Source organism: Herpailurus yagouaroundi, unplaced genomic scaffold (genome assembly GCF_014898765.1).
Source record: "Herpailurus yagouaroundi ecotype Mexico unplaced genomic scaffold, PumYag 166, whole genome shotgun sequence".
Taxonomy (NCBI): domain Eukaryota; kingdom Metazoa; phylum Chordata; class Mammalia; order Carnivora; family Felidae; genus Herpailurus; species Herpailurus yagouaroundi.
In genome coordinates, this window is record NW_024412407.1 from 14,080,841 (window position 1) to 14,100,243 (window position 19,403).

Here is a 19,403-nt window from a genome sequence, read left to right on the forward strand (position 1 = left end):
TTCCTGTGTTTTTAATTTTAGCCTTTCTGACAGGTATGAGGTGGTATCTCATTGTAGTTTTGATTTGTATTTCCATGATGATGAGTGATGTTCAGCATCTTTGATGTGTCTGTTAGCCATCTGAATGTATGTCTTCTTTGGAAGAATGTTTCGTCATGTTTTCTGCCCATTTCTTAACTGGGTTGTTTGTGTTGGGGGTGTTGAGTTTGATAAGTTCTTTATAAACTTTGGATACCAATCCTTTATCAGGTATGTCATTTGCAAATATCTTGGAGGGAGAGGTATTCTTAACACCCATGTGACAATTATATTTTTTTCTCTGCTTTTTGTGGAATTAAAGTGAATTTGTTTGAAAAGTAATGGACTTATTTCACAAAGATATACTACTAGAGGCATCAAGGCTTGCTTACTCCACTTTGGATTTAACACAGCTTAAAAGTTGGAATAGCTTTGAAAGCTGTATTGAGTCAAATGACTTCTAATTGATTTATGATAATCTGATTGATTATCAGTGGGTATGGTTGTTATGTAATCACAATTGGCCCTCTGAGCTCTACCATCATGAATCTGCCATGAAATATACCCAGGGAATTTGGATCAACAGAAAACATAACACCTGTCATAGATTCATAGAAGTTTCCTTTTGAAGACCTTGAAGTTTATCTAATCTAACCCCTCCATTCAAAAAGATTGAGGTCCAACATCAAAGAGATAATAGGAGATCAGTCTAGTGGTCAGAATAATTTTGGAGATATCTTTGATATTGATGTACTCACATTGCTATTTTTGTTATTTCCCTGATGGATTTAAACTGATCTGCTTATTTACTATATTTCTGTCATCTTAATAATAATTATTTGCTTCTGACTTTTTTTCTGCTATAGGCTTCTCCTTAATTAATGAAGGTGAACATGAAGCTTGATGGCAAAATGAAATCATTACTAATCATTCACAGAGCAAAAATAAATAAATTCGGGCATTTTTTAAAATGAAACGTGTATCTTTTTAAATAGATTATCAGGGGCGCCTGGGTGGCGCAGTCGGTTGAGCGTCCGACTTCAGCCAGGTCACGATCTCGCGGTCCGTGAGTTCGAGCCCCGCGTCGGGCTCTGGGCTGATGGTTCAGAGCCTGGAGCCTGTTTCCGATTCTGTGTCTCCCTCTCTCTCTGCCCCTCCCCCGTTCATGCTCTGTCTCTCTCTGTCCCCAAAATGAATAAACGTTGAAAAAAAAATTAAAAAAAAAATAGATCATCAGGATTTTGTTTTAGCTCCTTTTTCTATTGTAAGATGCAGAATCATGTATATTAGTGTTAGAAAGGGATTGTGATCATGGTGCTTTGCATGATGTGTTTGGTTCACAGTGCGTATATATAATTATTGTGACTTTTGCCCATTTTTTAATTGTAATTTTTGTGAGAGAGAAGAATCAGATTTTTCTCATTTTTCAGCTTCTCACTACAGCATAAAAATATCCTCTTTTTTTTTCTGATCACACACAGAAACACAAAAGATCATTCTAATTTAATATTAGATCCTGTTTCCAATGTGGTGAACACAAACCTTTTTTTCATACTCCGTGCTAGTGTAAGTCCAAATTTTACAGTAATGTGTGGATTTCTTATTACAGGTACATGTTGGGGCTTGCAGCAATTCCAGCAGCTATACAGTTTTTTGGCTTTCTCTTTTTACCTGAAAGCCCTCGATGGCTGATTCAGAAAGGACAGACTCAGAAGGCCCGTAGAATCTTATCTCAGATGCGTGGTAACCAGACCATTGATGAGGAATATGATAGCATCAAAAACAACATTGAAGAAGAAGAAAAAGAGGTTGGCTCAGGTATGTAGATTTTATACTTACACAAATCTTAAAACTGCATAGTGGTGTTATCTAGAAACTATATTCTTTTGCTATTATTTAATACCTCTAAATGATATAGTGGTTTTATGTGTATAAACAAATCAAAATCAATATAATTTAATTTTAAAAGTAATATAATAGTGTTATAAAAGAAAGAAATATGTTCCCATACTACCACTGTTCTCACATAATTACTATTTTTATTTGTGTGTAGTCTCTTTTATTCTTTCAAAATTGGATATGCTTGACATGGTTGTCATTATCGTGCAGGCGGTAATTTTTGAACTATATGTATATTTTATATATATATGCATATTGACCTTTTCATATTAACTAAAAAGTCATAGTGTGAACTATTGTCAAAATCACTTTAGTAAAAATACCTTGTTTACGTGCGTTACATTAATTTCCATATCGTTTTTTTTTTTTTTTACGTTTATTTATTTTGAGAGAGAGAGAGAGAGAGAGAGAGGGAGGATATCCCTAGCAGGCCCCATGCTTTCAGCGCAAAGCCTGACGTGGGTCTAAGTTCCACAACCTGGGATCATCATCTGAGGCGAAACCAAGAGTTGGACACTTAAAATTGACTGAGGCACCCAGGCTCCAGTTTAGTTTTCACAGAGAATAAGAATACCTTCAGACCCTAGTTGTGGAATCATTTTGTGTTTCCCTGTTTTCATTAAAATGTTTAATTAACTATGTAACCAAAATTTCACCATGTTGGAAAAGCAAAAAAAAAAAAAAAAAAAAGAAGTTTTTAGTCAATTTATGTTGATGAATTTCTTTCCAGAGAAGAAATCATGTAGAGTTTTTGCAAAATTCTCAGGCAGGATCTCTAATCTTGACAGTCTGATTTGGGGAAGTGATTTGCAAAATGTACATGATGGGAAAAGGTAGACACTTTATAATCAGCTTCTCAACAGTAATCATTGCCCTGGTAGATTCACATTTCCCAAAATTGTCTCATTTTCTCTTGACCTTCCTTTTGCCCCTACATTAATTGGTAATCCGAGCAGAGATGCTGACTGGTGTCAGATTATTTTTCATACTTGAGAAAATGCAGACGTCCACACTGCTATATTGATATATGTGTCACACAGGTCTTGGAAGGTCTGTCCTCTCTCCTTCTCCTACTATTATTTTTGGTAAAACTGAAAGCTGTGCTTTCCTGCAACAATAGAATAAACACAGCTCATCACTGTGTTAGCCACACTCGGTTTTCTCACTTTTATATGTATGTAATGCAGTTGTGTGATGCTGTTGTCTGCTCAGGTCAAAGCCCCAGTAACCTGTGAGCTGATTCTGAGTGAAGGTCATTTTTAACAAACAAGTTTCTGGGCATATACCATGTGCCGGGCACTGCTAGCATCTCCAGAGTCAGATGTTAGTGCAAGTATCAAAGAGAACTCGGCTTTAACAAAACAATTCACTGTTACTGAGTTGAACATTGCGTTGATTTTTAAAATACTATTTCAAATGTCCATTTAAATTACAAATACCTTCATTTATGCTCCTCTCTGAATTTCCCTCAGCTGTGGCTTAAATGAAACATGAGCTTGGTTTTATAGTAATCAGTATGCTTGAAGCCCATGTACTAATGTGTGGAGAAATAACCTTTCAGAGCATTGAGTTCTATTAAATACTATCTAGAACTTAAGTTTTTATCATGTAAAGGACAAGTCAACAATGTAATTGAAAAAGCCTTCCCATTTAGGGGTCGGGATACCACTGATTTTACTACGAAGCATTGACAATGTAGCTGGATTTTGACTACTTAAAAATTTGTCCAACTGGTATAGCCGTGCAACTGTTGACGGTGCACACTGTTTGAGTTTCATGACTATTTGAAATACATAACCGGGGCGCCTGGGTGGCTCAATTGGTTGAGCATCTGACTTCAGGTCATGATCTCACTGTTCCTGGGTTCGAGCCCTGCGTGAGGCTCTGTGCTGACAGCTCCAAGCCCGGAGCCTGTTTGGATTCTGTCTGTCTGTCTGTCTGTCTGTCTCTCTCTCTCTCTCTCTCTCTCTCTGCCCCTCCCCTGCTCATGTTCTCTCTCTCTCTCTCTCTCTCTCACTCATTCACTCAAAAATAAACATTAAAAAATTTTGAAATGTGTAACCAAAGTTTTTGTTTGTTTTAAGAAACTTGAGATAAAGATATTGCAGTTATCTGCATGTGCTTTAGTTTTTATGAGAAGTCTTTGGGAGCTAACCAAGGCACTTTTTCTTGGGTAAAGATAAAATATTAAGCCATTTACCTGTTTCTCAATATTGCTTTATATACACACTTGGCATGGTTTTTTTTTTTTTTTTTCTTAAATACTGTTACCTACTGAATCCTAATAATATTTATCCCATGCTTGGGTAGATATTTTAAACTTTGTAACTAATGGGATTGATACTTTATCCATTTCTAGATTTATACTATTTGGGTACTATCATCATTAGTTTTAAAGTTAATCTCTTGTTCTTTTTTAAAGTACAGAATTAAGAGTTTTATGTGATGAATTCATAAGGGAGATTTGCCAGTCTTAAATAGCACCAGTAATTTTGGGGCCTAATTTTTACAATTGAGAAATTTGGCCAGAGAAAAACCTGTTCTGCCCAAGTGTGGGTTTTATTTCAGCACTTGTCATGTCCAGGAGCAAGACTCTGTCATGTCCAGTGCAAGACTCTGTCTATTGGAAAATAGAGATCAGTGGTAGGTCTTGTGTTAAACCGACAGGGTCCTGGCTCTCCGTCACCTTTCATTCGCAAATGATAGGCTAGGTGGACAAATACACATGAAGAAACAGCTAACTTCAAAATAATAAAAACACCCTGGTCCAGAGAAGACAAGTCAGCCATTGTGTTGCAGGGTTAGAGAGTGGCCTGGGTTCATCTGTGCGTGGATCCTGACAAGGTAAGTTTTGAACCCCGACTTCCAGCTTGGGAACTCCAGGCAGTGGAGTACAGCTGCATGGAGGGAGGAGCTTTGGCCTAGCCACGACAAAATATTCTGATAATTCGGGAGGTTAGAAAGAAGTGGTATGTGATCCCTGTGTTTTCCTAAGGAGAAGGGTTTTCTTGTCAGATGTGGTGTTACCTGCTACCTGCCTGTGAGCTTACTAAATGAGCTTACTGATTGCAGATCAATCAGTCTTCATGTCCTTCTCTGGGAGTTTGCAGTGACTTCCTACTGTTATGGTACTTGCTTCTGTGACCCTTCTCTTTTCATAGGATTTTTTTTTCTTGGTCACTGGAGCTTAAATTTGACTTCATCGAGGAAAATAGATCTAGCTACTGAAGTATGTATTAGTTAATTTATTTTCTGGATGTGTGAGGTATCCGTGCATATGGGATTTACTTCTCCTGGTTTCAGATACACTTTGTGACCTTCTGTAGTGAATATGGTAGCTCCTCTGGCTGTGTCAGCAGCAGAGGCACGGCTCACAGGCCATGTTGTAGAACAGGATTGGATTGTCATGGTATTCCATCTCTTCTACACATGGCACAAAGGTCAACCTCCGTAGCATGTGGTTTCTCCACTGTAGTGGGCAAAAGAAAAAAGGGCATTTGATGGAAAAAGAAGCAAATAATTGTTTTTCATGTGTATTCAACACTGTTTATACATCCTGCAGGACTCATAAAGTAAGCCTGGAAGTAACAGCTTGGTTTGGAAAGCTCCCTTGTGTGGGAGACAGGGAGGAGAAAGACTTGTCCTGGCTTCACCTTTACCTGGTAATCCTGAAAAGATTTTCGGGGAGTTGCCGAACCTCACTTTGTTTCTTGGTTTGTAAGAAAAGAGAGCCAGATTATAATAGCTCCACAATCTTTTTTTTTTTTTAGAGTTTTAAAAATCTTTGAGATATGCCTGTTTCTTTATTTTTAAATACCATGCAGCAGCCTTTCACTGAAAAATATTTGTTGAGTGACACTCAGTAGAATTGGGGATGTGACAATAAGTAAGACAGACAAGGTTCTAGTCCATTCTGCTGGAAAGAAGCACACAAATGATAAAGAGTAAATAGTTACTGGATAACTACAAATTGTGGTAATGACTTTGAAGGAAACAAACAAGATAATAACATTTATAGAGGGACTGAAGGGGGATGGTCAGGAAAGGCTTCTGTGAAGAGGTGTGTGTGAAGCCTGAGAAGGAATCAGTAGTGTAGAGAACTGAAGGGAAGAGAGTTCCAGGCAGAGGGAACAGCAAGTGCAAAATTATGTGTATCATTAAGTGGACCAGGTTAATTTTCTTGGAAGTTATAAAGTGTACATGTGCCTGATTTTTAAAACATTGCAGTAAGAACTAACTATTAATCTTTATTTATGCTTAGGTTTATTTATGCCTAAGCTTTGAATTAGCGGGGACACAGTTACTGCTTTTAGAATTAAAAGTAAATGTACATATCGTTTCTGTCATTTTGTTGCTTATCTCTTACAGATTATTGCCTAGTTTATTATATGCTGCATAGATATGTAATAGCCTCCTACCTTTTATGTACAACAGAGGTATAAACTGGAGTGAGGCCTAGGTAGTCACTTAAGGCAATGATTCTCGAACTTAGCCACTTCCCTTCAAAGGTGAGTGGAGAGAGGCTGGCCTCTTGAGGCCTGGGTTCCATAGCAAAAGGCTACTGCACTAAGCCCAACATTTACTTGAATTTTTATGCTTTATCCTAGTAATTAACAGAAGTTTGTGCTCTGCTTCATAACATAATTGTTTACTTAACTTTAAAAGTATTTTCTCAGTATATCTAAAGTGTTTATCCATTGACTTTATGTGTTCCATCACTCTGTCGTGTACATTCCCTGGGACAAGTGTCCCGCAGTTTGACAAACATGACCTTAAAGCATTTGGGAGCTCCTCACTTGGGCAAACGCATTAGGCGGGGTAGGAAAAGCTGGAGCGGCCTATATTACTAGAAGCAAGTGTTCATCTTATCATTTACTGAGCATATTGAAGAGTAGAGAATCTTTGTCAGAAGCTTTAGTTTATAACAGTAATTGTCTCATAACAAAAGAAGTAAAATTAGTCACCAAGAGAGACAGGACACTTCTGAAGGCAATCTTAGGAAAGAATCTAGAAATGAACGTTGTGTATTATTTGCTTTATAACACCTTGTTGGACAGCACTCTCTAATGATGTATTCATTTTTTTTTAATTGATACATAGTTGACATGTAACTCCTATAATCCTAGTTGATATACAAGTTCCAGGTGTATGACATAATGGTGCAGTATGTGTATATACTGCAGAATGATCACCACAGTAAATCTCGTTAACAGGCATCACCACACATAATTACAAAAATTGTTTTTTCTTGATGTCTTCAATTTCTTATCCTGCACCAGAGGACAAGAAGTAGATTCCTGGGATGAGATAAAAAGAAAGCAGAGGCTGCTGTCAACATGCCCAAGCAGAAGCAGCCCCATAGGCAGGGCTTAGGGAAAAAAGTCTCACACATTCTGCACCTTGCTGCTACTCCCTGCTCTGCTCTGCCCTGGAGTGTTAAGACAGGATCCTTGGAAGGAAAATGTAAACCAGGAAATGTTTCTGACCCTAGAGAAATGTGCAAATATTGACGTAGAACCAGTACAAAAAAAAAAAAAAGCAGGGGGAAGGAAGCAGTGTTTGGGGAGAATGCAGTCGTTAGGGAAGCTTCGTGCAACAGCAGGAGTAAAAGGAGCAAAGCAGGGGAGAAACTGAGTGCACATCGTGAGGCAGTGGAGAGCAGCCTCCTGCAAAGTGTTTGTTTATAGCATGGGGCAAGTCCAGGGAACTTGAAAATGTATATGGCCTTTTCTTTTTTATTTTTTTTACTTTATTTTTTTTTAAATGTTTTATTATTTATTTTTGAGACAGAGACAGAGCATGAACGGGGGAGGGTCAGAGAGAGAGGGAGACACAGAATCTGAAGTAGGCTCCAGGCTCTGAGCTGTCAGCACAGAGCACGACACGGGGCTCGAACTCACAGACCATGAGATCATGACCTGAGCTGAAGTAGGATGCTCAACCGACTGAGCCACCCAGGCGCCCCTGGCCTTTTCTTTTTTAAAGGAAAATAGTATTTTTGTTCATCCTGTCTTTTAAAAATTATAGGTAAAATTTTTTTACAGTTAATATTACTTTGATCACCGAGATCCATAGATGCTTCCAAAATAGATTTATTGAACAGAAGAATATCAGTGAGAATGTTGGTCTTGGCTGTTTTTTCACTAAAATCTTAATCTGCATATGTGAGAAGTATCAACCCACAGGCACTATCAAATGCTTCAGACAAATTAGATTCAGGCCCAGTGGTTGTTATAGGGCGTTCAGGTTACCTGCGCAGTGTGTAATCTTGCAAAAAAAAAAAAAAAAATCTCGCCCACAAGATTTGCATTGTTACATTTTATCAACTAATCACCTCAGTAACTAGGCAAGTACCGTTCTGTGTTTTGCCTGTCAGGTAGTTGGATCTCCAGCCTGAAGAGGAAGAACCATGTAGGGAGGGGAATTTATTCAAGACCCTCTCGTGAGCTCAGTTTGAAACCTGTTTTGATTTACCTCCAGCTCTTAGGGGGTTGCATCTATCCTATACAGGAAGGGACAGCTGCATGCACTTTTTTTTTTTCCCCCTACAGTGATTTTGCAATTGGGTCATCAAATCTTATCTTCTCATAAGTCATTTTCTTTTCTTCTGAATTGATATTGCCTGTGGCTATTTCAGCAAAGCATGTTCTGCAGAGAGGTCAGAGAGGGTAGATATTTATCATATTTTGGTAGAAATCCTTCCAAAAATTCTTTAGAAATCTAATTCCAGCATGACATTGCAGTAGAATACTCATTGCCATTGGCATCTGTTGCACTTAGAGGAAAGTAGTCATTTCCCCCAGTATTTCTGGTAGTTTTTGCTTATATGTTCTTCCTATGGTAGCGCAGTGTTGTCTGACCCAAAGTAAAGTAGGTTTGTTATTTACTGGATGAACCTGAAATGGGTATTGACAAATTGTTTTTCAGCAAGATGACCCCTAATTTTATGAATATAGGTGAAGAAAACGTTTCTGTATCAAATATTCTCAAGGTTGTTGTAAAACTCACATTTGGTTGTCCAAATGTGAGGCTATTATCGTACATCTCTTATGGCAAACAGATTAAAACAAAAGGTCAAGTAAAAAGCTGCTGTAAATCTATATCCTTGTGTTAACAAGCTGTAAGCTGGACCACTAAAACAATATGCAATTCTATTCAGTTTTTAGTATAACTTATTATTTTAAGTATGATGACTTATTTAAAAGAAACTATTTAATTCAACATAGCTTTTACTAAAGGTTGCCTTTGATTTTCTAAACCCCAGAGTACGTTTAAGATCTTAAGTAGAATTGGAATAGTTCTTAGGTATTATATTAAAATGTCATTGACTCACCTTTTACATGGGATAAAGAATAGCACAGAGCCTACTCATGGGAGAAGGAAACGTTTTTCATATTATACCTGTAGGCTTTCAAGCCATTTTCCTTGATTTATATTGGAAATCCAGATTGTCTTATAACTTGATAGGTAATACTTGAAGGCTCATCTTTCTGCTTTCTTACTAAGATGTACTTAAATCCATATTTCATTAAAAAAAAATCCATGCTGTGAAGGAGTTTTGACTGCCTCAGAGTTTTCTTTTAACCCCCAACACATTGTGAAGTTCATCCTGTTACACATTTTTTTTAAGTTTATTTATTTACTTTGAGATAGAAAGAGAGAGAGCACATTGGGGGCGGGGGCAGTGAGCAGAGAGAGAATCCCAAGCAGGCTCCACCCTGTCAGGGGGCCTGACATGAAGCTCGAACTCACGAACCATGAAATCCTGACCACAGCCAAAACCAAGAGTTGGATGCTTAACCTACTGAGCCATCCAGGTGTCCCTCATCCAGTTTTGTAATGCTCTGTATTTAATACAGTGAAACAGGAGGAAAATACCCAACTAGGTAGACATTTCAAAAAGAATGTAGTTCCTTAGTTGCTGCTTCAGGGCAGTTCATTTTCACCTAAACAGTGAACCCACCATTCAGCACAGGTGGTAGTCTGCTTTGTAAATAAAACCATACTAGGGAGATTTTTTTTTCCTTGAGATAAGACAAATTGCTGTGCCCTTTAAAGGTTACTTTGTCTTTGGAGAAGGTTAAAGGAAGATCCTGAAGAAAACCCTGTTTTTCTATCTCAAAGTGGAGGGCATATGTATGAGCCACTCTCTAGCATTGGGACTTTTCAGTGGTCACGGGACAGTCCCAATGAGGAGCTCTGGAATCAGAATATTAATAGCCATGGAGTGTGCTATTTGAAGAAACTTGCCTGTTTACAAATTTCAGGAGAGATTTTCTAGAATGTTTCTCAAAAACCAAAGGAATTACTCTTATTTTGTTTTTCGAGTATTTTAAATTCACTTTATATTTGGGAGATAGGGTGGTCAGATAACATTATTTTTCTGCTTCATTTTCTACCCTACCATAGGCACTCTAAATCCTCTTATCTACCCATTGAGCAATGTTTGTAATCAGTACCTTACTAACACTACCAAAGATGTACATTTCAGTTAATTTCTCAGCATCTGTATTGCTTGAAACGTAGTAACCTTCAGTTAAGAGAAGTATATATTTGGCAGGATAGATTGAGGAGAAAATTACTAGGTTTATGAAGCTAGAACAACATTAAAGTGCTGTGTAAGTGTCTCACATTTTCAGTATGGTTTCCCTCCCTGAACTCTTTTAAGATATTTCCTTGAAAATGACTCCCACTGCACATCTTTTAGAATAAAGTAAAGCTTCAAAATAAATTTCTTTAGAGAATGAAATCCGATAACTGCTTTTTCCTGAGGGGTGGGTGGGCAGATACTTTTAAAAACAACTTTCTATGAAAGCAAAGGCCTTTTGTAGGGTTGTCTTAACATTCATCATTCATATTTGCATAATACTAGTGTAAAAATGCTAGTAGCAATTACTTTTTTTTAATGTTTGTTTACTTTTGAGAGAGAGAGACTGAGTGCAAGCGGGAGAGGGGCAGAGAGAGAAGGAGACACAGAATCTGAAGCAGGCTCCAGGCTCCGAGCTGTCAGCACAGAGCCCAACAGGGGGCTTGAACTCACTGACCGCGAGGTCATGACCTGAGCTGAAGTCAGATGTTTAACCGACTGAGCCACCCAGGTACCCCTAGTAACAATTACTCTTCACTGAATGCCTGTTTATGTAAATGTGTGTGTGCACATACATGTTTCTCTGTGTCTCTGTTGAAACAACACTAAAAATTATGCAGTATGATCCATATTGCACTGGGAAAAGGAGAGCTGGGAAGGTTGAACAGCAAAGAAATGAAAGAGGCAAGATCTGAGCCCCACTCTGCTGCCTCTCATGTCTCTCCTGCTTCCACCTGGCCAACTCTGCATCTCATGCCACCTCCGTGCCCTCCAGTTCAGATGTAGACACTGAAAAAGACATAGGGTTGTGGTCCTTGTTCACAGGGAGCTGAGAACCTGTCAGATTTCCTTAAGAAGGTCCTCCATTTCTGAAAGGGAAGAATATAAAATATAACTACAAAATAGAAACAAGACAATAAACGTTCAAAGTCAGTTGACTAATTGAGTTCAGTTGCTTCCACCTTGGGTGTGTATTTCCTATCTCTTTCCTCTTTCCCACTCTTGCTGTCATTGCCTGGGTTAGGTCCCTGGTGTTCACTCCCCCATAGTGTCTTCTATGTTGTCCTTCATTCTGGTATCTTCCCTCTCTGTCTATATTTCCTATGGCCTCCAGAGTTACCATCCCAACACATAGACAGGATCAGTCCCTCTCCTCAGAAACAAGTTCCTTAACTTGTTATCAGTTCCTTTAGAATCTGGTTTAAATTGACATTTCCAGTTCATTTTGTTAGAGCCAAAACTCCATCGTCATTCCAAGAAAGAAAAGAAGAGGCACTCCAATTGACTGCATGCCTCCTGACTCTCAGGGCAGAGAGGGGACATGGGTGGAAGCTGAGGGGGTACGGCAGAGTCAGCAGTTCCTGAGTTTGGCTGTTTAGTCCAAACTGAACTCTGCAAAGAAAACTGTAAAAATCATCTCGCACAAAGAATATATTACATTTGAGAACTGGTAGGTATTAGGGATTTTCTGTGTTAAGTCCTTTTGATAACTCATTATTAGCAAATTTAACACAGTTCAGTGTTCAGTTTACTTTTAGGACCTTTTTGAAAAAGACTGAAGTAGAAATGTTTAAGTGTTTCTTCCTGGTCAGTTCAGTAGATGCTGGTATTTTATTGTGTTGCATGAGAGTACAGGGTCTACAAAGTGTAAAATGATGTTTGATCTGAAAGAACCAATGAGAAGGTAGTAATAAGGATGTTCTAATTTTGCTTTTAACATAATAGGTTTGGGGCTATTCCTCTTTTTAGTAAAAAGGAATTTCGGTGCTTGATTCCAAGAGTTGACACACTTTTTCTGTAAAGGGCCAGATATTAAGTACACGTACTTGGCTTTGTGGCCACGTGGTCTCTGTTGCAACTCCTCAGCTCTCCATTGTAGCTTGAAAACCGCGATGGACAGCATGTAAAGGAATGAATGTGGCTTTGTGCCAGTAAAAACAAAAGCTCATTTTTTTGTGCCCGTTAGGTTTTATTACTTACAAAAATAGGAAGTCGACTAAATGTGGCCTGTGGGCTGGCTTGCTGATCCCTTCTTTAATTAGTCATTGTGTCTACTTTATCAGTTGCTTCGGTTTTTACTCTTAGGACTAATTTGGGATGCTGTTCATTTTTTTCCTGAAAAATGTGCATTGAAGCCTCTTTAACCTAGTGTTTGCTAATAGGTTGTCCCTGTTGATTTCTGTGCAGATGGTAAATCATGCAGACGTGTCTGGCGTGTGTATAAGTGTGCACATGGTGTGGTGTCAGAGAAAAACCTAAAAAGCAGTGTTGCAGAGAAGCCTCTGGATAATTGAAGCAATAAACTTTTATGAGGCCACTGCTCAGAGTATGTGGCTTTCTTAAAGGCTGAGCCACAGCCTAACGGGTCCATCAGGACATACAGTGGCACCTTTGATCTAATGGGGCTGGAGAAGCAAGGTTCAGTGGTGAGGGCTGGGTCTCATCTGATGCTGTGGCTGGCTGCCCTATCACAAGGGTTTGACCCCATTGTTCGTTCACACATGAACAGAAATTGTTGCTCCCTTTATTTGGATTACAGTCAAAGCAAGATGACATACCCTCCATGGAAGACAAAATGCATTGACAAAGAGGGAGGCGATTTTATTCAGGCTGTTGCAGTAGGTGGTAGGTTCATTAACGAGGAGCTCCTCAAAGAAGAGGGAGCACACCTGGCATTTCCTAAAGCAGGCAAACAAGCCCTCCTTCCACCCTCCTCAGAACTCCCTTATCTCTGAGCACACAGGGCTGGTGCCTGCCTTCTCTTGCTGCCAGCACCTCGGTAATGCATCTCTGTGGCACTCGGCATTTGATTTTCACGTTCCTGTCCCACTAATGATTCAGTGTTCCTTATCTTTGCATCCCCACCACTAGATACAGTCCCTGCTTTACATCAACAAAGTACTTACTAAATGTTTCTCCAGCTGCCTTTCTGTTCCTGTGGGAGAAGTGGACGGTGAGGTCTGACCTTTGATCCCTGAGATTTAGAGGAGGAAATGGAGTGTTTACAGCATGAGAACCCTTCCTTGTGTGGGACTTGGTTATCCCAAAAGCCCCTGGGACCCCCAAGTGGTTGGTGAGGAGATGTTATTCAATTCAAAGTGATTATTTTTGAATGACCCACTTTCCGAGGGTAGATGGATATGTTTAGAATCTTTGTGGATTTTACCAAGACTATTTGGAATTTATATGTGTATCAGGAGTTATTATTATTTTCTCTTGGTCTCATACATTTTGGACCCAATTTAAAGTTTTGAGGTAAAGCATTTATGAGGACAATGAAATTTAAAATAAGAGTTATAAAACATTAGGGTGTCAGGGTGGCTCAGTCGGTCAAGTGTCCCGACTTTCGATATCGGCTCTGGTTGTGATCTCGCAGTCGTGTGATTGAGCCCTGGATAGGTCTCCATGCTGAGCGGAGCCCGCTTGGGACCTTCTCTCAGTCTCTCTGCCCCTCTCTTGCTTGTGCATGCTCTCACTTTCTCTGTCTCAAAATAAATAAACCTTAAAAAAAGTTATAAAATATTATGTGATTTATCATTTCAGAATTTTAAAGCAGACCCTTGCTGATGTCTAGAAAATACCACTTAAGCATGAGTGGATTAGGTTTTTGTTTATAATTATGGATTATAATTATAATTAGATTATAATTCAGGGTAGGCCTGTATTGCAGATGTGCACACCTCAAATGTGGTAAAATGTTCTGTTATGAAAGGTGAATCTAATGAAACCCAAACATATTTCACCAGCCTTGGCTGCAGTGGCTTTGGTACTCCTAAAATAAATGATAGTCTTGTCTGGACAGTAGTCCGAACCATAGATGTGAAATTTGTTGTTTTTGTTTGTGTTCTCATAAGCTGGTGTATATTTAGATATATCTACTTCAGGAAGTAAGTGGAAACTCCTATTTCTTAAAACTATTCTGTAATAAATGTTTTAATTTTACTGTTGGAAATCAACAGCCTATCAGGTTCTCTGTTCATTTCACAAGAATTACTTGGGGCACCTGGGTGGCTCATTCGGTTGAGCTTCTGACTTAGGCTCAGGTCATGATCTCACGGTTCGTGGGCTTGAGCCCTGCGTCCGACTCTGTGCTGACTGCTCAGAGCCTGGAACCTGCTTCAGATTCTGTGTCTCCTTCTCTCTTTGCCCCTTCTCTGCTCATGCTCTGTCTCTCTCTGTCTCTCAATAGTAAATAAATGTTAAGAAAAAAAAATTAAAAAAAAAGAATTACTAAAATACACTGTGCCTCATTCTTTTCTTTCTTTCCTTTCTTTTTCTTTTCTTTTTTCTTTTCCTTTCTTTTCTTTTCTCTTCTTTTCTTTTCTTTCAAGTTTATTTTTGAGAGGGAGAGTAAGAGCACAAGTAGGGAAGGACCAGAGAGAGAGAGGGAGACAAAGGATCTGAAGCGGCTTCTAAGTTGTCAGCACAGGGCCTAAGGTGGTGCTCAAACTCATGACAACCATGAGATCATGACCTGAGCCGAAGTCAGACGCTCTACCAACTGAGCCACCCAGGCGCCCCTGTAGGTTTTTCTATCTCATGCTTAATAGTCTTGCTGAACATTTATCCAACTTTTTAGAGTAGTGTTTTTTTTTTTTTTTTTTTTTTTTTTTTTCTGAAAAGTATGTTTTAGAATACAAGTCTGCTTACTTATGCAGCTGACATTTCTGGTGGCAAAGGGAGAACAATGGAAATTTGAAAAACAATCATGGTTTGTAAACATTTTAATTTATCAGCAGTTTGTTTGAAATTATAAAAGAGAATGATCATTTTTAGGGGCATTTACATTTACTTTGTGCATAGCACTTTCCATGGTATTATTGTATCTTTGAATTCCACAACTCTGAAGTGGTTTGAGAGGAGAAAAATGAGGCCCAGGAAACAGAGTTCTTCCTGCCTGATACATGGCAAAAGTCAGAACTCAAGCCTGTTCTGATTCAGATACATTTTCTTAATCGTTCAATGTCCTGTATTTAGATGTATTTTAAGATTTTTGCATTAGAAAAAATATTAATATTTTATTACCATGCTTTAAACTTGTCTTCAAAATGGATTTTATTACAGTTTCATGCACGTATACTGTATTTGTTTATATAGAAACACATGCTATTCCATTTCTTTGGCACTTTTTCTTGAACTGTACTATATCACATCATTTTAATAGTTGGAATTGATCAAAATGATGCTCTCTTCTATGGTTAGTAGCAGTTCATTTGTTTATAGTTCCTGCCATGTTAAAATGAGTTCCCAAAGAGAAATATTCAACCTTTTTCTGACTCAAGTCAGAGAAGTTTTATTTTTCTCAAATAAAAGTTAATCAGACTTTATTGATTGACTATCAGCCATAATAGGGGAGAGGCAGTTAATAACTCAGACTGGAGTTTATAAGGCTAAGATCATTCATTCATCCACAGGCATTGTTTGACTGGTTACCATGTGTCAGGCCCTGTGCCTGTTGCTGGAATACAGGACTTTGCAAGGATGATGGCTAACATTTGTTGGGCACTTTATGTGCCAAGTATTCTATTAATGTGTCTCACCAATATAATTTTCACAGCAACAGAAGTCCATACTCTTAGGATCCCCATTTCATAAATGAAGACATAGACTGAGGGGAATTAAGTAATCTGCCAAAGATCACACAGCTGATCAGTGTCAGAGCCAGGATTTGATCAAAGTAAGGGTCTCTTAACCACCATTCTCTACAGCCTCTCGCACTGAACAAAATGGGCAAGATCCCTGTTCTGGTGGGGCTTCTTTCTAGCTCAAGGAAACAGCCACTAACAAATAAACAAGGTACCGTCAACTGCTGTCAATAAAAATTGAACTTGTTCTGGGGAGGAATGGGAGGGACTAGTCTAGGTTGGATGGTGACAAAAATGACTCGCAGAGATAAGTGCAGGCAACAGTGGGCAGTGATACAAGGGAATCAGTATTCTTAAAATTTTTATTATATAGAGTGTTCAGTAATGCTAGCTGTTAATGTTACATTTAGCATAGCCCTTGAATCAGCGATGATAGGCTATCATGGGATATATTTTTATTTCTTTCAGTGATTCCTTTAAGCAATGAAGAGTATGTAGTCAATAAATCCAAAGGTTTTTAGGAGGGAAAGAAGGGTTTGTGCACTACATTTCATTATTCCAAACCTGGTGTGTCCCTTGAAAACTTGAAATAAGTGAGTTTAGGGCATTTAATCATTTTCCAAAAGGAGGTACAGCTTTCACAAATAGATTTAATAATAATATCACAAAATATAATTTACCAAAAGATACATGCTATCAAAATTCTTAGTGACTTCTGTAAAAAAAAAATATATGACTCTTTTAAACTTAGTTTATTTCCTATTATTTTAAAGTTTGGAAAATTGATGAAATGACCATACAGTCTATGGTAAGTGACAAACTTGTATATCCATTGACAGAAGAAGTTTTATTCCATTCATTAGTTTATTCATTTAACAAAATTTAGGCACTTACCAAATTCCAGACTCTGTTCTCACTGCTGAGGTTACAACAGTTCCCATAGCACAGACTCTGCCTTCACGGACCTTCATTTGGTGAGAGAACACAGTGAAGGAATATATAACATACCAATGAATGGTAAGTGTGACGGGGAAGGTAAAGTGATGGCGGAAGAGGGGGTTAGGTGCCTGGGAGTGAGGAAGGTAAGGAGCAGCCTCTTTGATGAAGTGCCCTCTGACTAGACCTGAGGAAGTAAGGGAACGGGTCATGCACATGTGTCCAGTAAATGGTCCAGGAGGGGGACCAGCTGGGAGAAAATCCCTGGGTTGAGACTGTACTTGGTATGTTCAAGGAAGCTAGTGCTGCTGGCATAGAGTGAAGGAAGGGAGAATAGAAGGAAATGAGTTTTGAAAGGTGGTTAAGGAGCAGATCATGGAAATGGTCTATATTATTTAAATCATTATTCACCTTAATATACCCAAAGCCTAGGTAAAGAGCCTGGAGCTCACTAATTATTTGAGGGACGCGTTTAATTTTAGGAGGTGACATTAACCAGGACAATTTGGAATTATATTTTGGAAGCACAACTCAAAGTAGCTTGAAGTTAAAAAAGAGGGACAGGGTAGCCTTATGTGAGTTACAGAAGCTTCCTTCTAGTCTGTATGTATGAATATGTAGGCTTTCTTCACAGCTTGGCTCTTCCTATATGTTAACAAAGGTGTCTGTTAGATGTCTTGTTTTGTCTTAAGTTTACTCCTGAGGAACACTGATGTCAGTATAGAACTCCTCTCCTGATATCTCCCACAGAAATTTCAGAGAAGGTTCTTACTGGCCCGTGATTTATGTGCCCACCCCTGAACCAATCCATGTGACCAGGGCTTTTGTGGCTGATTAGTCATACCTGTTGCAAACAATATAGATTGAGAATTGGGGAGGGATAATTCTCCAAACAAGTGCTGTCAGGTAAAAAAAAAAATATGTGCAAGTGGAAGAATAAGAAATAGAATTCTAAATTGTATAGAACCCAGAACTATGGTTGCCTTTAGTTTTATTCAAAGGGCAAATTGGTCTGAGTAGTTCTGCCTGCCAAGGAAAATAATAAGCTGCCCAGGGACACTGGCCAGAGACCTCATTATTGAGAAGATGTGGGTGTTCATGACTTCCTCTAAGAGCAGAAAGGTGCTAATTTCAAAGTCAGAATTAGCCTCTCATTGACAAAAAACAAAGGCAAAGTCTATAAGCCACATGAAGACAGGCATTCTGATTTGTCTTTTCATTATTTCTCTAGCAGCTTAGCGCTACACTTTGAAAATATTATATTGATATCTACTAAATGATGGAAATCTGTGATAAACAGCAAGTAGGGAGCCAAGCCAGAGGGTAACCTTCCCATTGGGTTAAAGTGTTCTCTTTCTTTTAAATCTTCATGCAAATTGTTGTTCCAGTTCATGCACTAATTAGCCATGGTGCCTTATTTATATGACAGCCATTTGGGGCTTCGGTTTCTCCAACTCTAAATTAAAAGAGAGTGTTGCATGTTGATGGCTTGGTGTTGGGATATTTTTTTTTTTTTTAATATATGTCCATTCCTCTTGTTCTGTCATCTGTCACATACACGTGTGTACACATACACACACCAATACCCACCCATGTACGTACATTCTCTGTAAACCTACTGGGACAGGTACAATGTTCTATACATCTTTCCTAGTGTTGACTTCTCAGTACATATTTACTGAACTGTTGAACTGAACTTTTCCCACTCTAAAAATCTTATAACTCTTAGTATTTGTGTTTTACTTTTAATAAATGCTAGTTTATAGATTACTGTTTAAGTTTGCTTTTATTGACCTATTTTATTTTTTCAACGTTTATTTATTTTTGGGACAGAGAGAGACAGAGCATGAACGGGGGAGGGGCAGAGAGAGAGGGAGACACAGAATCGGAAACAGGCTCCAGGCTCTGAGCCATCAGCCCAGAGCCCGACGCAGGGCTCGAACTCAAGGACCGCGAGATCGTGACCTGGCTGAAGTCGGACGCTTAACCGACTGCGCCACCCAGGCGCCCCTTTATTGACCTATTTTAAATGAAATGTTAGGTATTCACCCCTTTTTAAGTGTCAGATCTTATAGAGAAGTACAAGACTTGTACATTGAAAACAACAGAGCATTGTTGAAAGAAATGAAAGTATACCTAAATGAAAGGAAAGAAAGCCACCCCCGTGTTTATGGATTGGAAGACCTAATCATTAAGGTGCCATCATTAGGATGACAGTACTTCTCAGCTGGCCTGCAAATTCAGTGCAGTTGAGAATTTCAGAAGCTCATGAAAATTATACGTGTCCTTTTCTCAGAAATTGACAAGCTGACCCTAAATATCATGTTGAAGTGCAGAGGACCCAGAGTAGCTAAAACAGTCTTGAAAAAGAGCAAAGC

The 19,403-nt window shown here is 38.7% G+C and overlaps 1 protein-coding gene across 1 annotated transcript in view; it reads left to right on the forward strand.

Moving 5' to 3' along the window:
* The window catches only part of SLC2A13 (solute carrier family 2 member 13), a 392,282-nt gene that overhangs the window by 78,323 nt on the left and 294,556 nt on the right, over positions 1 to 19,403 (forward strand). Inside the window, exon 4 of the mRNA XM_040489036.1 lies at positions 1,628 to 1,836. Coding sequence (XP_040344970.1) covers positions 1,628 to 1,836 — 209 coding nt within the window. The remainder of the gene's footprint in view (positions 1 to 1,627; positions 1,837 to 19,403) is intronic.